This window comes from Macrobrachium nipponense, chromosome 2, assembly GCF_015104395.2.
Source record: "Macrobrachium nipponense isolate FS-2020 chromosome 2, ASM1510439v2, whole genome shotgun sequence".
In the NCBI taxonomy this organism is placed as follows: Eukaryota; Metazoa; Arthropoda; class Malacostraca; order Decapoda; family Palaemonidae; genus Macrobrachium; species Macrobrachium nipponense.
Window position 1 is genome coordinate 44590893 of NC_087201.1, and position 20793 is coordinate 44611685.

The following is a 20793-nucleotide window of genomic DNA, read 5'->3' on the forward strand; positions in this document are numbered from 1 at the left end:
CAATATTACGAAAAAACTTAACGAACAAGGACGCCCTCAGTCTCTCCTCAACTTTCGACATACTTCTAAGTGAGGATTACTCAGACGTCAGTAGTTGTTGCCTTCGATCGAGAAGACCCGCACGGGACGTGCACTAGTTTAACGAACCTCTTGAGGATCGTTACGTTCCGTGCCCAAGCCCATAACCAACTCTCTCTTCTTGAGCTATGAGAGAGCTGAGAAATTATCCGAGATGATTTGGGCCACTCGATCCAAACTCACCCTTCGAGGAACTGGAGAGCCGACCAATTTGGCTTCCAATTCTTTCAGACAATGTGCCAGAACATCTGTTCCTCTGTTCGGATGTCTGGCATCCTCTCGCTATCACCTGAGGTGATCCTCAAGCCGTTGAGAGAAAATAAAATTAGAATATTACTAGATCTTTGATGCTATTCCAATTTCTTCGTGAGGAAAAAATTGTAGGAGGGTCTGGAATTGCTGTTTAATTTCAGGGGAAAACTAAAGCTTCTCCAGCGAGGAAATGGTCCCCAGCAAACTCATCCATTCCCTCACTCAGCCTGCTTCCTTCCCTAAATAAGGCTGCGCTTTGCATAAGCAGGAGAGCATTATTATAGTGCTATGCCGCGGTAGATTCGTACAGAATTCTGTAACCGTGCGGTAAACCCGCAATGAACAAGTATAAGAGATATCTTGTTGAAATTTTCTAAGTAAACGGAAGGCATGTTCATTCATGATTACTAGAAATTTCCTCAACCCGAGGCTAAAATCCATGTAGGGCAGAGAGACGGCTTATTCAACCATTCCCGCAAGGGAAACAGACGTAACCAACCGCGCATGTCACCGAGCTAGCCGGTACTGCGTAGATCACAGTAACAGCAGCCTTGTTCATCGTCTCGCCCACTATCTGCCTGAGTTTGCCAGCTACTCCTTTTACGAAGGGATAGGTATGAAAATTATCGAGCAAAATGGAAACTCTCAAGCAGGCATATGTTTAAACGAAACAAAATTCGCTAAATACAGAAGCTGAGTTGGTGTTGTCGTAACAATACCTGAAGAGTTGTTCTTACTCCGAAAACTCTTGGAAGGTTGAAGGGAGTGTCAATTAAATACATTAGAACAACAGTTCTTTCGGCTTCTATCCGCAGAGGTAAATACGATATGCGTATATGACTTGACCCATGCGTTAGCAAAATGACGCAAAGATAAACTACGTAAGTATTGTAGTAATTATTTGAACATCGAATTCTCTACTACATCTTTCCTCGACGAGGAAGAGAGAAAGAAAGGAAAACGACTGTCCACGTTCTAATGAATGAGACTTTTTAAAAGAACTCCTTGAACTCTTTGCCAAGCAAAAGGAGTAATATTCGAATAGAGATCATCAAGAGAGAACCTAGGACTCGAAAAGGACCGTTCAATGTTCTTATGATATTGGACATAAGACTTACCTGGATCTAGTCTACAAGTCTTTTTCTTACTCCCGGATGAGCCTCTGAAAATGAATGAGAGCTCTTCCGAAATTTGTTAATGAGTTTATCCGCTTAAACGATTAAAACGTTAAAATCTATGTCAATGAGAACTACCCCATTTATGAGGTCACCCCCACTTAAATGACAAAACGTTTAGTATCTTGACAATGGGGAAAACGTCCTTCCTTACTTGACAAAACTATTAGCACTTTGCTAATAGGGGAAAAACCCTTTAACATGACCGAAAGTCACCCAGGAATCCGAGTATATAATCTTCCCGATTCTCAGAGAAATCGATGAAGAGGAAAGAGGGATCGAAGAAAAAATTCGGGTATGTCTCTCCACTAACTCCGAATCCTTTTTAAAAATTTCTGTAAAGGAATGTCCTGTGGAGAGTCCTGAAAAAACCTCCTCTTGACGAGCGTTTAGAAAGCGTCAAGCGTCCTAAGAAACGTCCTGAACAGCAAATAAGACGCCTTCTACAAGTCTTATCTCTCGCAAAGCGTCCTGCCTAGCTTCCACCGAAGCGTCCTGGCGAATGTCCACAAAAGCGTCCTCATAAGCGTCCTGCCGAGCGTCCTCAAAAGCGGTCCTGCTTAGGGGGGGGGCGGGGGGTGGGGGGGGGGTCTATGGAAAGAGTGCACTGCTGAGCGTCCTCAAAAAACGTCCTGCTTAGCTACGAGCGTGTCTGAGCAGAGAACACCAGTCTTCTGAACGACGTTTCAGAGAGGAACTCGTTGAGCGCCCTGATGCATGCAAGGCCCGCCAAGAGGCGTCCTGGCGAGCGACCTTGCCAACATCTCAATGTTATGACGAACCGCGTTTTGCGTATGACGTTGACTATTTTCAAGGGACGTCCTCATGCGAGTCTCCATGGAGAGCCGCAAGCCGCTCCTGAAGTGTGTGAACACTAAAGGAAGACTTATGGCTTTCGTCTTCAAGACGGGCCTTAAAGACCTTCAAACCTTCTTACAAAGACAGTGGCCGCCTGTGCGACAACTTGCGTCTTAGTAATGCAAAAGAACATCTCCAGAAACGCACTCAGCAAAGGAACGCCGAGCGTCCGAAAGACACCCTCGCAAGGTGCTTGCCGAGCGTCCTGGAGAATGTCTCTACTTATAGGACGTCGAGCACCTCCAAAAGCTTCCTCACTTCTAAATTGCCCTTCTTATGCCGAACCAGAGACATAAGTTGTTTGACTGTGCAAAGCAGCTTGCCGGACGTCAAACTTATCAGCTTGCTTTTTCGAAGTAAAGCGAACGTTACATAACGTATACGGAGCGCCATGAGGAGAGGAGACGAATACTGAGTTGCTCCTCCAAAAGGTGGAATCTAGAATGTCCTTGATTACCTAAATTCTTTTGGTAATGCTTAGCGAGGTTGAAACAGACTCTAATTTCATGAGCGTTCACATCGCAGGAGGCTCAAATCACTCTTCTGGCAAGATGAATGAGCCTCCTTAATAATGTATAAACGAGCGTTCACTCGCAGGAGGCTCAAATCACTCTTCTGGCAAGATGAATGAGCCTCCTTAATATGTCCCTTAGGAAAAGAGCCAGTGCATTCTTCGAAAAGGGTAAATGTGGTCTCTTTACTGTTTCATCCTCTCGTGACGAGAGAGAGGACGTGAAGCGTCCTCTTCTCTAAAGCTTCTTTAGGAGGCGCGAGTCCTTCCGAGAGCTCCAACCCCTGTGTGGGGAGGACGCCTCGGAGGACGAGAAGCAATCCTTCAAGATTCGTGCACGTGCTCGATCTTCGGCAGCCTGGGAAGCGACACCAGGACCTGCCGAAAGGAAGCCAGATCAGCATGAAAAACCCGTAACCCTCCTTCGGCTTTTGACATGCCCTCTCCCTGGTTTCCTGGGAGTCCGACAGAGGTCTAGGCCTAGAGGCGTTATGGGGGCCGATCTGACGTTCCCTCCTGACGAGAGAGAGGACGTGAAGGGTCCTCTTCACTAAAGCTTCTTAGAGGGCGCGAGTCCTTCCGAGAGCTCCAACCCTTGCGCAGGGAGGACGCCTCGGAGGACGAGAAGCAATCCTTCAAGATTCGTGCACGTGCCACGATCTTTAGCAGCCTGGGAAGCGTCAACAGGTTCTGCCGAAGGGACGCCAGATCGGTGGGGAGCCCCCGTAACCCTCTTGCGGCTTTCGACATGCCCTCTCCCTGAGTCCTGGGAGTCCGACAGAGGTCCAGGCCTAGAGGCATTATGGGGCCGATCTGACGCCCCCTCCACAACACAAGGGGCACTACACTTCACAACACTGATTGGAGAGCGAGCACTTTAGTCTAAGATTACTTGATGTAATCCTCTAGCAGACACTTCTTCTAGGCCCGTAGCCATACCACAGGGTTAGGCAAAATAAAATCTACAGGAGGTTAGAAGGTTCATTATTTCTAACTTCATGTTACTGTGGAGGAAGACTCCTGATTCTAACCGCTGAAAATGCGTACATTATTTCTAACTTCTGTTTACTGTGGAGGAAAACTCCTGATTCTAACCCGCTAAAATGCGTACATGAATCCTACTTCTTCCGTAATCAGTCAAACATTACACTAATTACATTGAACTTATGCAAAGAAAACATGTAAACGTCATATATACTAAGCGAGTGTCTACCGAAAGTTCCGGTAGCCTCACCTTACCCCATGCAGACAACAAAGTCTGAAACTAGGCTAACTAGCTTCAGACATCAAATGCAATGAAAAAATTTATGATAGCGTATGCCTAGCCACAAATCCCAGTCAATAATCGAAAGAATAATTAGGATACTTAAGCGGCTAATGAAGTTTCAAAATCCTAGGCGGAGGTCTGTAAACAGTTGTTTACCGACCGGCGACAGAAAAAATATGAATAGAAAATGGGAATAGTTTCCTGATATCCGCCTCCCAGCGGCGGGGAATGGGACTACCACCTGGCCGCCACTGCGTGTGCCGCGAATTTTGAAATTCTGTCGGACTTCGGAGAATACAGCTATATATATATCTGTCAGGTAAGTTTCATGAACAAATTGTATTTTTCTCAGTCAAAACATATGCCCCTCAATGCTAACTTTCCTCTTTTAACGACTTTCTGGTCATTGCAAATTCGGCCCCATAATTTCTTATGGTGCGAAAACAGACAGAGGCCCATGGACCGAAAACGATTGCGTCACACTACGGCGATAATCCAGCAGTAAAACATCTTCATATATGCAAAAAGTAAATAATAAAGATATATATGCGCATTACGGGTATAACAATTACATGTATAGCTGATAACAATCTGCATGAATAACTGGTAAACTGTTCTGCAATGACAGTTGAGTATAGCAATTATTTACAATAGGTACGAAAGTCAAGATGTCGTGACGTCATAATACAGAACTTAAAAGAACGTTCTAATTCAGAAAAATAATTACTTAAATTTGAGTCAGAGTCGAGTTACTTTTTCAATAACGAATATTTTCAAATTAATCATCATAAATATGTAAAATATTGATGTTTACTACTTATTTAAAAATTAGCTAAGAGCACGCTCTCGTCATCTTCTACAAAACAGCTGTTTACTCCTGGCGCTTGTTTTTTGGTTGGGTTTTTTGAAGAAAAGCGTGTTTCGATTTTCGTTGTGATAAAAAGTGCTCCAGCGTCTGTGGGTACAAGTGGTGTGCGGATTTATCACAGGAAATGGAAAGTTTGTTGACACAAGCGACTCCGTAAACATCGAGATGGCGTCAATCTTCGAAAAATTTTTAGTTGTAAGTAAAAATTTCTAAAGCGTTTTGGTGAGATTTCCACTGCCGTGGGCGCCATTTGGCCTTAATTTCTAACTTTGGAGAAAATACTTACTTCGAAAGGAGAGTAGAGGTCTTTAGCTCCGTTTCTCACCAACAACAAGTCGCGACTGATGCCCATCTCGGGTGTCAGGACGCGTTATAATGTACTTTTCATACAATCAACTTACCTGTCAGATATATACATAGCTAAGACTCCGTCGTCCCCGACAGAAATTCAAATTTCGCGCCACTCGCTACAGGTAGGTCAGGTGATCTACCGGCCTGCCCTGGGCGGCAGGACTAGGAACCATCCCCGTTTTCTATCATATTTTCTCTGTCGCCGGTGGTATCAACATTGTTGCTATTACCTCCTGACTTAGATTCTTATTTCATCCTTTGATCATCGTTTATCGGCTTTTTGGTGACGTATCTGGATCGTGTTTTTGGCATTCGCTACTGTGGACTGTTTTTGGAATTGCTTTTGGATTTTTCTCAGTATGTCTGATTCAAATGTGAGTGTGAGAATGTGTGTGAATGTAGGCTGCAGGGTGAGGATACCGAAAGCTTCGGTTGATCCTCACACTGTATGTCGTAAATGTAGGGGGTTTCAGTGTTCTGCTAATAATACTTGTCATGAATGCGAGGGATTAAATGCAAAAGAGTGGAAGACTTTAACTTCTTATCTGAAGAAGTTAGAGAGGGATAGGGTTAGACGTCTGAAAGGTGTGAGTTCAAGGCCTATTGAGCCTTTTACTGATAATTATTCTAATCCTAATAATTTAGATTCTCCCTATGTGTCTAATTCACAAAGTGTACTTTCGGAATCGGCCTCGGAAATCGCCGATCTGAAAGCTACTATTCGAGACATGAAGTCCAAAATGGCGGACTTACAAGGTAAGGCTAGTGAAAGTGAGCATTACAGTGAAGTGAGTTCTCCCAGTGTTGTGGAGGGGGCGTTTGATCGTCCCTGCGACGCTCCCAGGCCTAGACCTCTTCCAAGCTCCCATGCCCAGAGGAGAAGGAAAGTCGAAAGCCTTAAGGAGGTCGTGGGGAATCCCCAACGGTCAGACGTCCCTTCAGCAAGCTCTGTTTCGTGGCAGGCTGCTCAAGGGCGCTTTAGAAAAAGCGTCCTTCGTGAGTGTTTCTCATCCTCTCCCTCTCCCTCACCTAAACGAGGGTGGAAGGAGTCGGATTTATCGAGGCCTCTGAAACGTCATTTGAAAGAACCCGAAATTGATTCGAGCCCAGAGCGTTTCTCAGATGACGCTCCCTCTTCTATTAAGAAGGCGAAGGTGGCGTCAGCGTCACCCGACGAGGACGCAGAAGTACCCTTTCCTACTTCTCCCCCGATTGATGACGAAAGGCGTCAAGCAGTTGACGTGGGAGAAGCTTCAAGGAAGATTATTATGGCAGTACAAGAACAACTGGCCTCTCTGGTGGGAGTTTTAGCGCCTCGTAGGAAGGACGTTGCGCTTCCAATCAAGAAGTCTCGTCCTCTCTCCCCTGCTAAGCGAGAAGCGTCATGCAGACGTGAAGCTTCTAAACATATTACAGAAGCTTCGGGTTCGAGAGCGAGATCGGTAGCTTACGAAAGATACGTAACGCCAGAGAGACGTGAGACGTCTTTTAGACATGAAGCGTCTTTGAAAGCTGTTGGTAGACGTGAAGCTCCAACAAATATTTTGGCGCCAGTTAGGACGCCTTTTGAGAGCGGAGCGTCTTCCAGGCGTGAGGCGTCATCCCGACGTCAGCAGCCAAGTAAGCGGGAGGCGTCAGCCAGGACGCTTGGCGGACGAGAAGCGTCATCCAAGCGGGAAGCGTCTTCTATTTATGGAAAGAAGCCTGAGCTTTTGGCGCCTTCCAGGGCTATTAAAGCGGGGAAAAGGAAGGAATATCATTCCCTTAGCCCCTCTCCTATTAGGAGTTTGTCTCCTCCAGAGGAAGAACGTACAGAGTTGGGAGCGGAGACTCATTTAGATCCTGAGTTGGAAGTAAACTCGGACGAAGAATATCAAGGAAGAGAAGGACTGTCGAACTATAAAGTTTTGACTGCCTTGCTTCTAGAGGAGTATGGAGACGAATTGACTCCTGCCGCTCCTCCTTCTCCGCGCTCTCTGTTTTCGAGTGCTAAGACGAAGAAGTCTTCGTCTTTTCTCAAAATGAAGCCCACCATTTCAATGAAGAGGGCTCTACAATCCTTAGACTCTTGGATGAAGTCTAAGAAGGACTTAGTAAGAACGGTCTTCTGCATGCCTACAGCGAGACTAGCTGGTAAAAGAGGCATTTGGTATCAGACGGGAGAGAATATGGGTATTGCTCTTCCGTCTACGTCAGAAGCAGACTTTTCGACCTTAGTTGACGCTTCACGTCGACAAGGTCTCAACTCGGCACGGATTACGTGGGGCATTTCTGAACTGGACCATCTCCTCAAGGGACTCTTTCATGTATTGGAAGTTTTCAACTTCTTAGATTGGTCCCTTGGGGTGATGTCCAAGAAAGCCCATGATTCTGAAGGAATCGAACCGGAAGCCCTTTTGTGCATATTGTCTTGTATAGACAAAGCGGTGCAGGATGGCTCGTTTGAAATCTCCTCTTTGTTTGGAGCAGGTCTTCTAAAAAAAGAGGACGGTATATGGTGCCTTTTTAACCAAGGCAGTCTCCCACGCTCAGAGGGCAGCGCTGCTGTATTCGCCTTTGTCTGACTTTTTGTTCCCTTCTCAGTTGGTGAAGGACATTGCTCATTCATTAACTGAGAAGGCGACTCAGGACCTTCTGACGCAGTCAGCAAGGAAGAAGAAGCCTGCTTCTACACCTGACAAGAAAGGACCGAGTACATCAGTTCAGCCCTTTCGAGGTGGCCCTACATCCAGACCTCCTGCAAGAAGGAAGGCTCCTGAGAAGAGAGGTAGGTCTGCCTTTCGTCCCTTTAAAAAGGGAAAGTGAAGCTTCTCTCCTCCAAGCACCAGTAGGGTGCCAGGCTCTGGGATTTGTGGAGGCCTGGACACTTATAAAACGCACAGGACGCGTCATCGTTGTCTATAATAAGGAAGGGATATCGTATCCCTTTCCTGAACACTCCTCCCCTAACATCAATACCACGGGAACTAACAGCCAAAGTACAAGGATCCCTATGCTGAGGGATACTTTCGATCGATGGTGGAACAAATGTGGGACAAGAGAGCGATAGAACTAGTACTGGATCAAAACTCCCCGGGGTTTTACAATCGCCTTTTTCTGGTTGCGAAAGCCTCGGGAGGCTGGAGACCAGTACTGGACGTCAGCTCTCTGAACAAATGTTCGGAAGGAGAAGTTCTCGATGGAGACTTCTGCTTCAGTCCTTGCGTCATTGCGACAAGGAGATTGGATGGTGTCTCTAGATCTCCAGGACGCCTACTTTCACGTCCCGATCCACCCTTCATCGAAGAAGTACCTCCGTTTCATGACGGGGGGAAGGATCTTTCAGTTCAGAGCCTTGTGTTTCGGCCTGTCCACAGCTCCTCAGGTCTTCACAAGCCTGATGAAGAATGTGGCGAGGTTTCTTCACCTCAAAGGAGTAAATATCTCTCTGTATCTGGACGACTGGCTCATCAGGGCCAGATCAGAGAGACAGTGCTGGAGGACCTGACGTTAACTTTAGATCTGATCAAAGCGTTGGGATTGCTCGTGAACCTCGAGAAGTCGCAGCTGACCCCCAGACAGAACTTAGTCTATCTGGGGATTCGGATGGATTCTCGGGGTTTTCGAGTATTTCCTTCGCAAGAGAGAATCGCAAAAGGTTTGCAGATAGTCTCTCTCTTCTTAAGGAAGGAACATACGTCGGCGAGGGAATGGTTGAGCCTGCTAGGGACCCTTTCCTCGCTCGAACAGTTCTTTCCCGCTAGGAAGACTTCATTTACGTCCGCTTCAATTCTTCCTCAAGAAGTCTTGGAGTTGGAAAACTGGACAACTGTCGGACGCCTTTCCCATTCCAGTGGAGATAAGATCGCACCTGGAATGGTGGTTGCCCCCTCTGGAAGAGAACAAAGGGATCTCTCTAAGGACACAGAACCCAGACCTAGTGTTGTACTCCGACGCGTCGGAGAAAGGTTGGGGAGCAACATTAGGCTCGAAGGAGGTGTCAGGCACCTGGGAACCAGCGCAGGTGACTTGGCACATAAACTGCAAAGAGCTCTTCGCCGTGCATCTGGCTTTGAAGAGTCTAGAACCTCTGGTGTCGAACAAAGTAGTGCAAGTAAACGTGGACAACACCACCGCACTTGCCTACATTCGAAAGCAGGGAGGGACTCACTCCTTGTTCCTTTACGAACTGACGAGAGACCTTTTGCTTTGGACGTCTCAAAGGAACATCTCCCTTCTGACAAGGGTCATGCAGGGAGTAAAGAATGTGAGGTCGGACAGACTCAGCAGGGGGAACCAGGTCCTTCATACAGAGTGGACCCTACACGAGGAGGTGTGTCAAGATCTCTGGTCGCTGTGGGGGACACCTCATGTGGGGATCTCTTCGCCACATTCATTTCCAAAAGGTGGCAGGTCTTTTGCTCGGTCGTGGAAGATCCAAGAGCTCTTATGGTAGACGCCTTCCTGCTAGATTGGTCTCGCGTAGACGTCTATGCTTTTCCTCCATTCAAAATCCTGGGACTAGTACTAAAAAAGTTTGTGGCGTCAAAGGAGACGAGGATGACATTGATAGCCCCCTTTTGGCCGGCCCAAGATTGGTTCACGGAGGTGGTAGAGTGGATCGTAGACTTTCCAAGATCCCTACCAAGAAGGATGGATCTCCTCAGACAACCACACTTCAAGAGGTATCATCAAAACCTCCCCGCTCTCGCTCTGACTGCCTTTCGACTATCGAAAGACTCGTCAGAGCGAGAGGGTTTTCTCGCGAAGTTGCAAGCGCGATCGCGAGAGCACGCAGAACCTCCACTACGAAAGTATATCAGTCGAAGTGGGAGGTTTTTAGAAGGTGGTGTAGAAATAAGAAGTTGTCCTCCTCCACTACCTCTATAGCGGAAATTGCTGATTTCCTTCTATTCCTGAGAGAGCAATCTCATCTAGCTGTATCCACAATAAAGGGATACAGAAGTATGCTCTCGGCTGTCTTCAGGAATAGAGGATTAGATCTGGCAGATAATAAAGATCTCCACGATCTCATAAGGTCCTTTGAGACTTCAAAGTCGAAGGAACCAGTCCCTCCGAACTGGAACCTAGACGTGGTTCTCAAGTTTCTTTCATCTGAAAGATTCGAACCTCCTCATCTGGCTTCGTTTCGAGACATCACCAGAAAATGACAATTTGTCGAAAATTGCATTTTTCCTAACTATACAAACCTGAGGTCCTTTAACAATAGGAAGGTAACTAGCGGCAGCTGGGACGGTCGTAAGCTTCGAACAAGGGGAGAAACTGGTAGTTAACTGCTTGTCCGACGTGCGCGCGCCCGCGCCCGAGAGGTGAAGAATCACTTTTGCTTTAGGCCCATGCAAAAAGTTGCAGAGTGAGGGGTGGCATGAGGTGGGACTATATGTAAAGGACCTCAGGTTTGTATAGTTAGGAAAAATGCAATTTTCGACAAATTGTCATTTGTTGCGATACGTAATACAAACCCTCGGTCCTTTAACAATAGGAAGACTCACTTCTTGGTGGGAGGAGTCTGAGTCTTTTTGGTGAACAGACTGGTGTTCGTCCAACCCTGGACGTGCCTCCCTGGTCGTAAGAGCAAGGGAGGGATCCAAACCTCTGTCCGATTGATCGGGTGTGCACCGCAGGATCAATGGTCAGACCTCTGGGCCAAGTACTAAGAGAGAGGCAAGCGTATCTCTTCGTACCAGCAAGCAAGAACTTGTTCCTGTTTGCAAGAGACAATCATAAAATGATGGGTTTGTCTCAATTTGGCATCCACTTCCTCCCCCTTGTTGGAGGAAGTGGTGGATATTTACTCCTATCCCTACTGAAAGGGATAGGATGGTGCTCTATTGAGTAGTCTACCTGCATCTCGTCCTTACCCAGCAGGGTGACGACCGTGTCCCTCTACCCAAAGGTAGAGGGAAGAAAAAGATGGGAAGAGGAGCCAGTCACACTCTCATTCCTCATCCATTCTTACGGTCACACCAGGACTCGATGCTGTTCAGCCTGCGAGGGTCTGGGTTAACTACACAACGTGTTGAGCAACCACCACAACCACCACGGTTCCCAAGGAAAAAGATCCAAGGAACTGTGGGCAATATCCTGAAGGTAGAAGGAGGTTCATGCGGTCCGGTTGGACCAGGCGCCTGCCTTCATTACCTGCGCCACGGAGAAGTTCTTGCGGAACGCGAGAGAATGATGAAGAGGCATCCACACTCATCCTGGGTGTTGAGTTTCTTCAGACAGCTCCGTCGCACCTTCACAGGACAAAGCAGCATAGCCTTCGTATCGGAGGCAGTGACGTCCATTAGGGAGGGTATTGTGAAGGACTCGAACCAATCGTCAGTTACCGAAGGGTTCTGAGTCTTCGCTACGAAGATCGGTACGAAATCGAGCGTCAAATCCCCATCCCTTTGTGCTTGACTTCTCAAGAGAAGTCATGCAGTTACCTAAGACGAAAAGAAGGGAATAGTCGTATGACCTATCCCTCTTCTCGACTTTGGTTATGTACAGTACTCATACTGACAAGCTATTAAGACGAAGTAATGATTGCTCTGGAACAACCGAACTAAGTCCATAGCATAGATCGTAACTGACTCGGGCGCTCTGACAGCTGCCGACTGACTGGTTCGGAATCAGTAGAGGCAAGTTGTCCAAGCATCCGGGTAAGTCACGTGACCTTCGCCCTTTAAAGAGTTATGCTGAGAGACCAAACAAATAAAATATTTGTTAGTCACCGATGCCGGACGGCGCGGCGATGATTCTCTTAATGCATAAGCTCAAAAGGCGAAAGTCAATTGCCTTCAAAAGACCGAGGTCCCTGATGGCAAGAAAATCTCATAGACGTTGAATCTCAGCTTAAGGAGAAACAACACTATGTGACGTTGAAGACGAAGGTAGGCAATGAATGCAACCTACGTCTTCCAGCTGAATCGAGAGAAGGAATCTCAAGATTCTAAACCTGTGCTTACAAATGACTGAAAACGCTAACCGCCATTTCATTGCTGTCCGTTGTGCAATGAAAGCGGGGCGTTCTTCAGTAATGAAACACAGGGAGAGCCGCTTGAAGAACTGCTTCTCATGGGCTGAACGTTTGGAAGTAGAGCTGGCAGGTGTGGGAGTAGGCGATGTCTTTCAATACATCTGCTAATCCGGGGTGAACAATGAACAATTGTACACCTCCGAATACAAGATATTTGAGGACAAACTCAGATTCCGCAAAAATCATTCGCATTATCGGGATACGATGCAGGCAAGAGACTATTACAGAATTCTGTTACCGTGCGGTAAACAGAAAGATGAGAGTCGAATAGATATCTCTGTTTAAAATTCTCGCAATACCGAAGACGATGAATACTAGCGTTTCTCAGCAGTAGATGGTCATTCATGTATGCGAGAATCCCCGTTAATCAGAGACTTAAGTCCGTGATTGTTGGGCAGAGATACGGTTGTTATTCAATCAAAGCAGGTGAGAAAGACATAAACAACCGTCTATCTCAAAGCGGCAGCTGATACTGAAATGCCTCGGGCAATTCAATACGCAGTAGCTGTCGCTGACTCGTCATCCTGAGTTGCCAAGTAATCCTTTCCACGAAGGAATGCGTTCGGCTAGAACCACCGAGCATAAAAAGATATGCTCGAGCAATTATATTTAAGCGAACGAATTTCGGTAAATATAAAAGCTTAAATGGTGTTGTTGTGACACACCATAAGTATATAAAATTGAAACTGGAAACTCCTGGGAGGTTGCAGGCAACCCGGGTTGCAGTTCAATTAGAATACTTTTCGTCTAAGTCGCAATCCGTAGAATAACCAGGATATGCGCCTACCCCTCGGACCATTCAACTGCTTCATTAGCAGAATCAGTCGCGAGGTTAATATACGTAGTATATTTGTAGGATTCTGAACAACGATCTCCATCCTAAATTCTTTCCTTCAAGAAAACAAAATAAGATTGGAGATCGACCACCTTCGTTCTCTATTAAAGAGAGTGAAGGAGAAGTCTTCCTCGAAGGAAAGCTTCAATGGTGAACAGAATACTAAGACGATAGTTCCAGCCAAACTGGATATTTCCCGTCCGTTCTTCTCTATTCCAGGTTGGTCGCCTACGTGAGATAGTCTTCTTTCAGCAGCAGTCTTTCTTCCTAATGCTGGAAATTCCAGGAATTCGAGCATAGGCGAGGTTCCCGATTATCGTGTAACATATCGGGGATTCTCGTCTCGCTCACTTTGGACCGTGGTCTCGCCTAAGTGTTTGGAGATCGTAAGAAAACTCTAACACTCTGAATGCGCTAGAAATTCCGTAGAATTCTAAGCAGTCTGCGAAACCTCCACCGAATTCGTCAAACGATATCGGCTGGTGGTCCTCTCGATTCCCGTAGAAATCGAGAATGGGGCAGGATCCCTCCTCAACGACCGGGGCTTACGTCAGGTAGGACCCGAAGGTCCCCCCTGGTAGCGCAGTCCCCAACGTGGGATCCTACAGAGAAATCTCTGTAGGATCCTTCCCCTTTCCCTCGTAGCCGTAAGGAGAGAGGGAATGGGGGAGGAATTGGATACTCGCTCGCCTTCCCAGTGGAACTAGCAGTTGGAGAAGAGTAGGAGCAGCCCATGCCTTGTGGCGATGGCCTCTCAGAGTCTGGGAAAACGTATCGTCAGGAGAAACGTTTCCCCGAGGAGGGTTACGAACTCTCACTGTAGGTAAGGGTCTGCCGCCACTGTGAACGTCGTCTGGGTGGGGCTGATCGACACCTGACAGGAGAGAGCCGATACCGTCCTCCGACTCATTCCAGTCCTCGTCGAGGTCGAAACCTCTCAGGAGGACCGAAGGAGTATTAAATACGGTGTCCGAAGACACGTAGAAACGCCGCTGTCGCAGTAGAGGAGGTGGAAGTAGCTTGATCGACCGGCCAGAACTGAGAGAGCCTTCTTGTCCGGAGACGAGAGACTCTGGTTCAAGACAGAATAGGCAAGCTCCGATCGCGGCATACCCACCGTCGGTTTGGGTTCCCTCTCGGGCCCCAAAACGACTCGAGCAGAGACATGGGCTCTGCTGGTGGGAGCGGCGATCCTTCCCCCCGGTCGTTGTGCTGACGAATCAGTGCAATAACCTGGGTAAAGTTACTCTGAATCTCGGAAGTTACAGCGTCTTGAGGAGTAGGACCGTCCAGTCCCTCCAACAAGAGCAGCTCCCAGGACCCTCCTCCTTCAGAAGAAGGACCAGCAACAGATCCCTGACGGTTGCCTCCAATCACTTGCGCGTACGTCCCGGTTGATCCTAAGACCAACCTGGCACGTGCGGCGTCGTGACGGGATCGTGAGCGGCGCATCTCTCACGATCACTCCTATATACCTCGCTCTTCCTGGCGTATGCCGAGGAAGTTGAAGGTATCGGAGAGACAGAACTGACGCTACCCCCTTTCCCCCCCTCCCCCCCTGACGGTCGCCTCCAATCACTTGCGCGTACGTCCTGGTTGGTCCTAAGACCATACGTGGCACGTGCGGCGTCGTGACGGGATCGTGAGCGGCGCACCTCTCACGATCACTCCTAGCTACCTCGCTCTTCCCGGTGTAGCCCGAGGAAGTTGAAGGTAGTGGAGAGACAGACCTGACGCTCCCCCCCCGCTCGCTGGCAGGACCAGCGTACGTGGGGGGCTGCAGCCGATCACCAACCCGCGGTGGGGATCGATCTGCAGGCCTGGCCGTGCCGCTCACCTGTGGCGAGCGGCTCGACTGAGCACGTCGACCCCGGGCCCGTGCGTCAGACGAGCTGCTGCTGGTCACCGTATCCGCCCGGTCCCTGTGGGAGCGGCGGTCAGGTGACCTGCAGAGCTCGCTTTCGCCGTGAGACCGGTGAGCGTCCTCGCGGCACGTCAAACCGCTGGTACCAGCCGAGGCTGGTACCGTCGGTCGAGGGGACCTGGGGGACCTCTTCCCAGCCTCAACCCGTGGCCGGTCAGAGACCGTCACGTCCACCCGAGGTACCGGCTGGTCGCTGCGAGAGCGGCCGCTGGCTGGCGAGAGTCACCTGAGCGGCTCTCGACAGTCTTCTGCTCCGTGCCTCGGTCATGACGCTGAGCGAACTCAGGCGTCTTAACTTTGGCTGCACGGTCACCCGAAGGAGATCGTACACTCGGAACTTCTCGCGGACGAGAAACCGAGCCGGTACCTGGCTTAGCAGCAGAGCTGCCAAGACCAGGCGAGGGTGTACCAGCGGTAGCCAGCACACCCTTGGTCCCCGTCTTCTTCTTCTTCTCAGAAGGGGAGACGGGCCCCGTTCCTGAAGGAACAGGAGGACCAGCAGAAGAACCCCCCCGTCACACCGGAATGTGACGAGCCCTTCGAAGTTCCCGAAGGAGTCTTCTTGAGGGGGAATAACAAAACCCGGTTACCAGCTGGTCGCTGCGAGAGCGGGGCCGCTGGCCTGGCGAGAGTCACCTGAGCGGTTCTGCCAACCTTCTGCTCCGTGCCGTGGTCTTGGCGCCGAGCGAACTCTGGCGCCGAAACTTTGGCTGCACGGTCTCCCGAGGGAGAGCGTACACTCGGGATCTCCCGCGAACGAGAGACCGAGCCGGAACCTGGCGTAGCGGCATCGCCGCTAGCACCAGGCGAGGAAGTACCAGAGCTAACCGATACTCCTCTGGTCCCCGTCTATCTTTTCCTTACGGAAGGGGAGACGGGCCCCCGCCCCCGAAGGAGCAGGAGGACCAGCAGAAGGACCCCCCGTCCCACCGGGGTGGGACGGGCCCTTAGAAGTTCCCGAAGGAGACTTCTTAGGGGGGGGAGGCAGCCTTCTTCTTCTTCGGCTTATGGGCCTTAGAAGTCGAAGGGGAAGAGGCAGCAACAGACGAAGACGAAGATGACACCTTCCTCTTCTTCGTCAGCTCACGCAGGACAGTCGTCAGGTCCTCCATCCAGGCCGGAGTCGGGCCTATTGCCGAAGCAACACGGCCCGACTGCCCCTGTCCGGAAGGACCTGGGACTGGGGAAGACACACCATGGGCAGGACCAGCATGGACAGGCGCAGGAACCAGGAGCGAAGGAACAGCAACCAGCTCAGGAGCGGCAGGAACAGCGGCAGCGGTAAACACAGAAGGGACAGCCAAGCCAGTAGCGGGAACCACATCAGCGACAGGTACGGCAGGCCCAGCCATCGCCTCGTAGAATCATCGGCAGCCAGCGTGGTACTGGCGGCCGGTCCAGGGGCGAGCTGCTGGAACAGCGAAAGTCTGGGGCAGGCAACACGAAGAAAACACAGGCGGCGGCGGCATACCCCTCCTCGGTACGGCGGCGACCGGCCCTAGAAGCGGCAGACGGCGTCACCGACACAGCATGGGGAGTGTAGACCAGCGGGGGGAAGCAGCATAAGCGGCCGTGAAGGTTGTAGTGGAGACCACTCCAAGGTCACCGCCCCAGACCTCGCTAGACTCTGCAGCAGATCGTGGATGCTAGGCACGCCCTGCAGCCGCAGTGGTCCATACCTGTCCAAGGTCGTCTCCCACGGCTGTAGCACCTGCGGTAGCACAGACAGATTAGTAAGAGGGGTTCCCTCATGCACGGGGGAGGAGACATGCCCCACCCCGAAACGGAAGGAAGACCACCAAAAACAAAATACGAGGAAGCTGAGCGGGGGGGCAGGAAAGAAGACGAAGAATCGGATACCAAGGGAGTCGCGGGAGAGCTTTCCGACGACTTCCTGGCAGACCTTCGCTTCCCTACCCCCGACACAGCAGTGAAAAGTAATATGAAATTGAAACAGAATACTGCACTTGCGATTCACTTCATAGAACTTAAAGAGGGAAAAATCAATTCCCGGTAAGAGCGGAAACTTGATCCATAATAATATGATGCTATCATAAATATATATGAAAATGAACAATACTGCACTTGCTATTTTCACTTTCACAGCAATAAATCGTAAGGATTAATTCCCGGGTAAGAGCGGAAATTGATCCAAAATTAAATTTGATGCAATTAATAATGAAAATGAAAAGAAAACTGCATTGCGAATCCACTTTCATTGCATTCTATTCATACAAAATAAGAGGCTCTTGCCGAGCGCAATCAAGCTCTCGGCAACGAACGCACAGGGCAAAATATAATGAAAAAGAGTACTTACATCTTTCAATTACACACTTTCGCCCAAAATACATGACTCGGCGCGAGTGCGCCCGCCCTCGGCACCGAGACATAATTCAAGGGTTCAATTCATGAAAAGAGCGGAAATCGCCGTCTCTACGGCGATAGCTCCATGTTGATTCATAATTAAGTAATGAAAATGAAAACAGTGTACTTACAGTTTCATTTTCAAGTCAAACCAAACCATTAGTAGAAAACACAATATAAACAAAGCATACGACGATGAAGCGGGCAGAGAGCGATGACGAACACGTCCTTCACACCCGCGGCCGAAAGCAAAAGTGATTCTTCACCTCTCGGGCGCGCGGGCGCGCGGGCGCGCGCACGATCGGACAAGCAGTTAACTACCGTTCTCCCCTTGTTCGAAGCTTACGACCGTCCCAGCTGCCGCTAGTTACCTTCCTATTGTTAAAGGACCGAGGGTTTGTATTACGTATCGGAACAAATGCCTATTCCTATTATCTTTAGCTACGGCAAAGAGAGTTAGTGAATTACATGCTCTGCAAGATAAAGTAGGTTTCAAGGGAGACTCAGCTATTTGCTCGTTTAAGACCCTGTTTTTAGCTAAGAATGAGAATCCCTCGAATCCCTGGCCTAAGTCATTCGAAGTCAAAGGCATATCGAGTCTCGTAGGAAGAGAAGCAGAAAGATCTCTATGCCCTGTAAGAGCCCTAAAGTTCTACATTCAGAGAAAGCATCAGATGGGAGGCTCTAGACAAGGTCTTTGGTGCGCGGTAAAAGACCCCACAAGACTGATGTCCAAGAATGCGCTGGCATTCTTTGTGAGGAACGTCATTACAGACGCGCATAAGGTCTGTTCTGACGAACAGTTACGACTGTTGAAAGTTAAAGCTCATGAAGTGAGAGCAGTAGCGACGTCTCTCTCGTTTCATAAGAATATGTCGCTTAAAAACATCATAGATACGACATTTTGGAGATGCAACTCAGTATTTGCATCTCATTACTTGAAAGACGTTCGTGTGACATATGAGAAGTGTTTTTCTCTAGGTCCTTTCGTATCGGCGGATACTATTCTGGGTACGGGAGCCGACACCAATCCTTAAAAGTATATACTTTTCTTCTTTTTAGATATGGTCTGGAGTCTCTTCGAACAATGGAGGACTTGGTTTAGCACGGGCGGCCGTCTATGTTGTTCAGTAAGAGAATCTTGTCATATCTAATTAGATGAGTATAATTTTTTTTTAGAAATTATGTATGTGTGCGTAGTGGTTTTTGAGTTACGGTTGTTGTGAAGAGTTCGGGGATAACTCGGAACAATCCTTAGTTCTAACATATGGTTAGGATCAGGTGGTCGGGATTGGTTGTGTGCTCCTTCATAAGGTGTATTGTCATATAAGTGGATCAGCACCCATTGACAAAGTCCTTTCAGGCTCTGCCGAGTAAGCAGATAAGACCCCATCGGCAGACCCACAAGAACTCTTGGCCATAGATCATATATCTCGCTAAAGTTTCTTGAGGTGATGCAGACTACTGGGCAAACACCCACGAAGTCTACCACCTATCAGGTAGGAACCAAGGTTTTATTTATACCTACAACATATGTTGTTTACCTGTCTATTCCATATAGTAGCTGTCTCTTACCCTCCACCGAAGGGTGCCAATCAGCTATGTATATATCTGACAGGTAAGTTGATTGTATGAAAATGATATTGTTATGTTACAATAAAGTTTCATACATACTTACCTGGCAGATATATACATAGCTAAGACTCCGTCGTCCCCGACAGAAATTCAAATTTCGCGCCACTCGCTACAGGTAGGTCAGGTGATCTACCGGCCTGCCCTGGGCGGCAGGACTAGGAACCATCCCCGTTTTCTATCATATTTTCTCTCTTCCACCTGTCTCCTGCGGGGAGGCTGGGTGGGCCTTTAATTGTATATATCTGCCAGGTAAGTATGTATGAAACTTTATTGTAACATAACAATATCATTTTTCGGAGGGTGGCTAGGTGTTGATTGTAGGTGGCCTGCTTGGCCTGCTGTGATGTTTTACCCTAAATCTTTTGAATGGTATGCCTAAAGAAGTAATTGTTTCTTGATTCACCAATTACATATCGAGTGGATAAGGGTGATCTGCCTGAGTAAGATGGACTCAAGGAGTAGTAGCTATGTTTCCCCTATTTTATACTTTGGGAGAAAACTCTTCTATTTTAGGAGGAAAGTAGAGGTCTTGAGGTGTTGCTTCCACGACCGATGACTCGTGATTGGTGTCCACCTCCGGTGTCAGGATGTGTTAAAGTACTTTTTCTGGAAGGTGGGTCAACGAGCGGGCAAGAATGGCACAGTTAGTCCACTCGGTTGTTTACCCTAGATAGGGCATAGCTAGATAAACAACACACCCGTCCTCCATCTCCTACTAGGTACTAGTGTTAGATTTTATGCTAAATTTTCCCAAAACATTACAATTTCCAACCTGTGGTCGCTCATGATAACAACGAATCATGCCCAAGATACACTAGAAGGGTGGCACTAAGGGCACGCACTGGTTAAGTTGACGGATTCAAGATATCCTTCAAAGACATTTTACAACAGCAAGTAAAAACCAGTCTCCTATTACTGAACGGCGAATCACATGCATTTCCGATACAAATTTCGTTAAAATATTACCATAATTCAATCAAAATTCGTCAGGGTAGTGGTCAAGCTAACAAACGCTAATCAAAGTAAACAAAAACAACGAAAATTCCATGTGCCACAATTATTTAAACTTTTCGTTAACTTTGACGCTATGGTCAATTTTATATTTTGGTAATGTTTCTCAAGTAAACACGAAGAAAACTTGTAGATAAAAACGAACATGAACAAATGCTAAACTTTTCATGTTATCTGAATATTAAATTTAATTCCTAATAACCCTGTCTCGCATGAAAAGAAAAATATAAGTGAAACATTATCTGAGTATTTATGGTTTTATTATTCAGAGTTTTGGTGTTCAACGGTAGATAATGCAAGTAAATTAACTAAAGTAATTATCTGCTTGTATATGATGAAAAACTAAGAATGTTAGAGAACCAATTGATTTGGTAGGTCATTTTATTTACAGCTGAATTTTCAGTTGGGTGTGAGAAGCCATACCAAACTTTGCGTGGTAGAATACAGATGAATGATAAAACTTGAACGATAATCTACAACGTTGTTGCAAACTTGTTACGGGTTGCTGAGCCAGAAATGGCGTTGGCACAAGGCCAGCTTAATGTAGACTGTTTAACATTTGCCCATACGGAAGTAATTCTAAGAAAATGTAAATTATAAAAATCATACAAGATATCTCTCTCTCTCTCTCTCTCTCTCT

At 47.9% G+C, this 20793-nt stretch overlaps 1 protein-coding gene across 2 annotated transcripts in view; it reads right to left on the bottom strand.

Annotated features, from left to right (window-relative positions):
* The window catches only part of LOC135220549 (ankyrin repeat domain-containing protein 16-like), a 103808-nt gene extending 83585 nt beyond the window's left edge, over positions 1-20223 (bottom strand). Inside the window, exon 1 of one of the 2 annotated variants that reach the window (XM_064257741.1) lies at positions 20109-20223. In XM_064257741.1, the coding sequence (XP_064113811.1) occupies positions 20109-20111 (3 nt within the window). In that variant the 5' untranslated portion in view covers positions 20112-20223. Of the gene's footprint in view, positions 1-19914; positions 20063-20108 lie in introns of those variants that run through there. The other variant, XM_064257740.1, reaches the window with a different exon arrangement.
* Between the last annotated feature and the right edge of the window lie 570 nt (positions 20224-20793).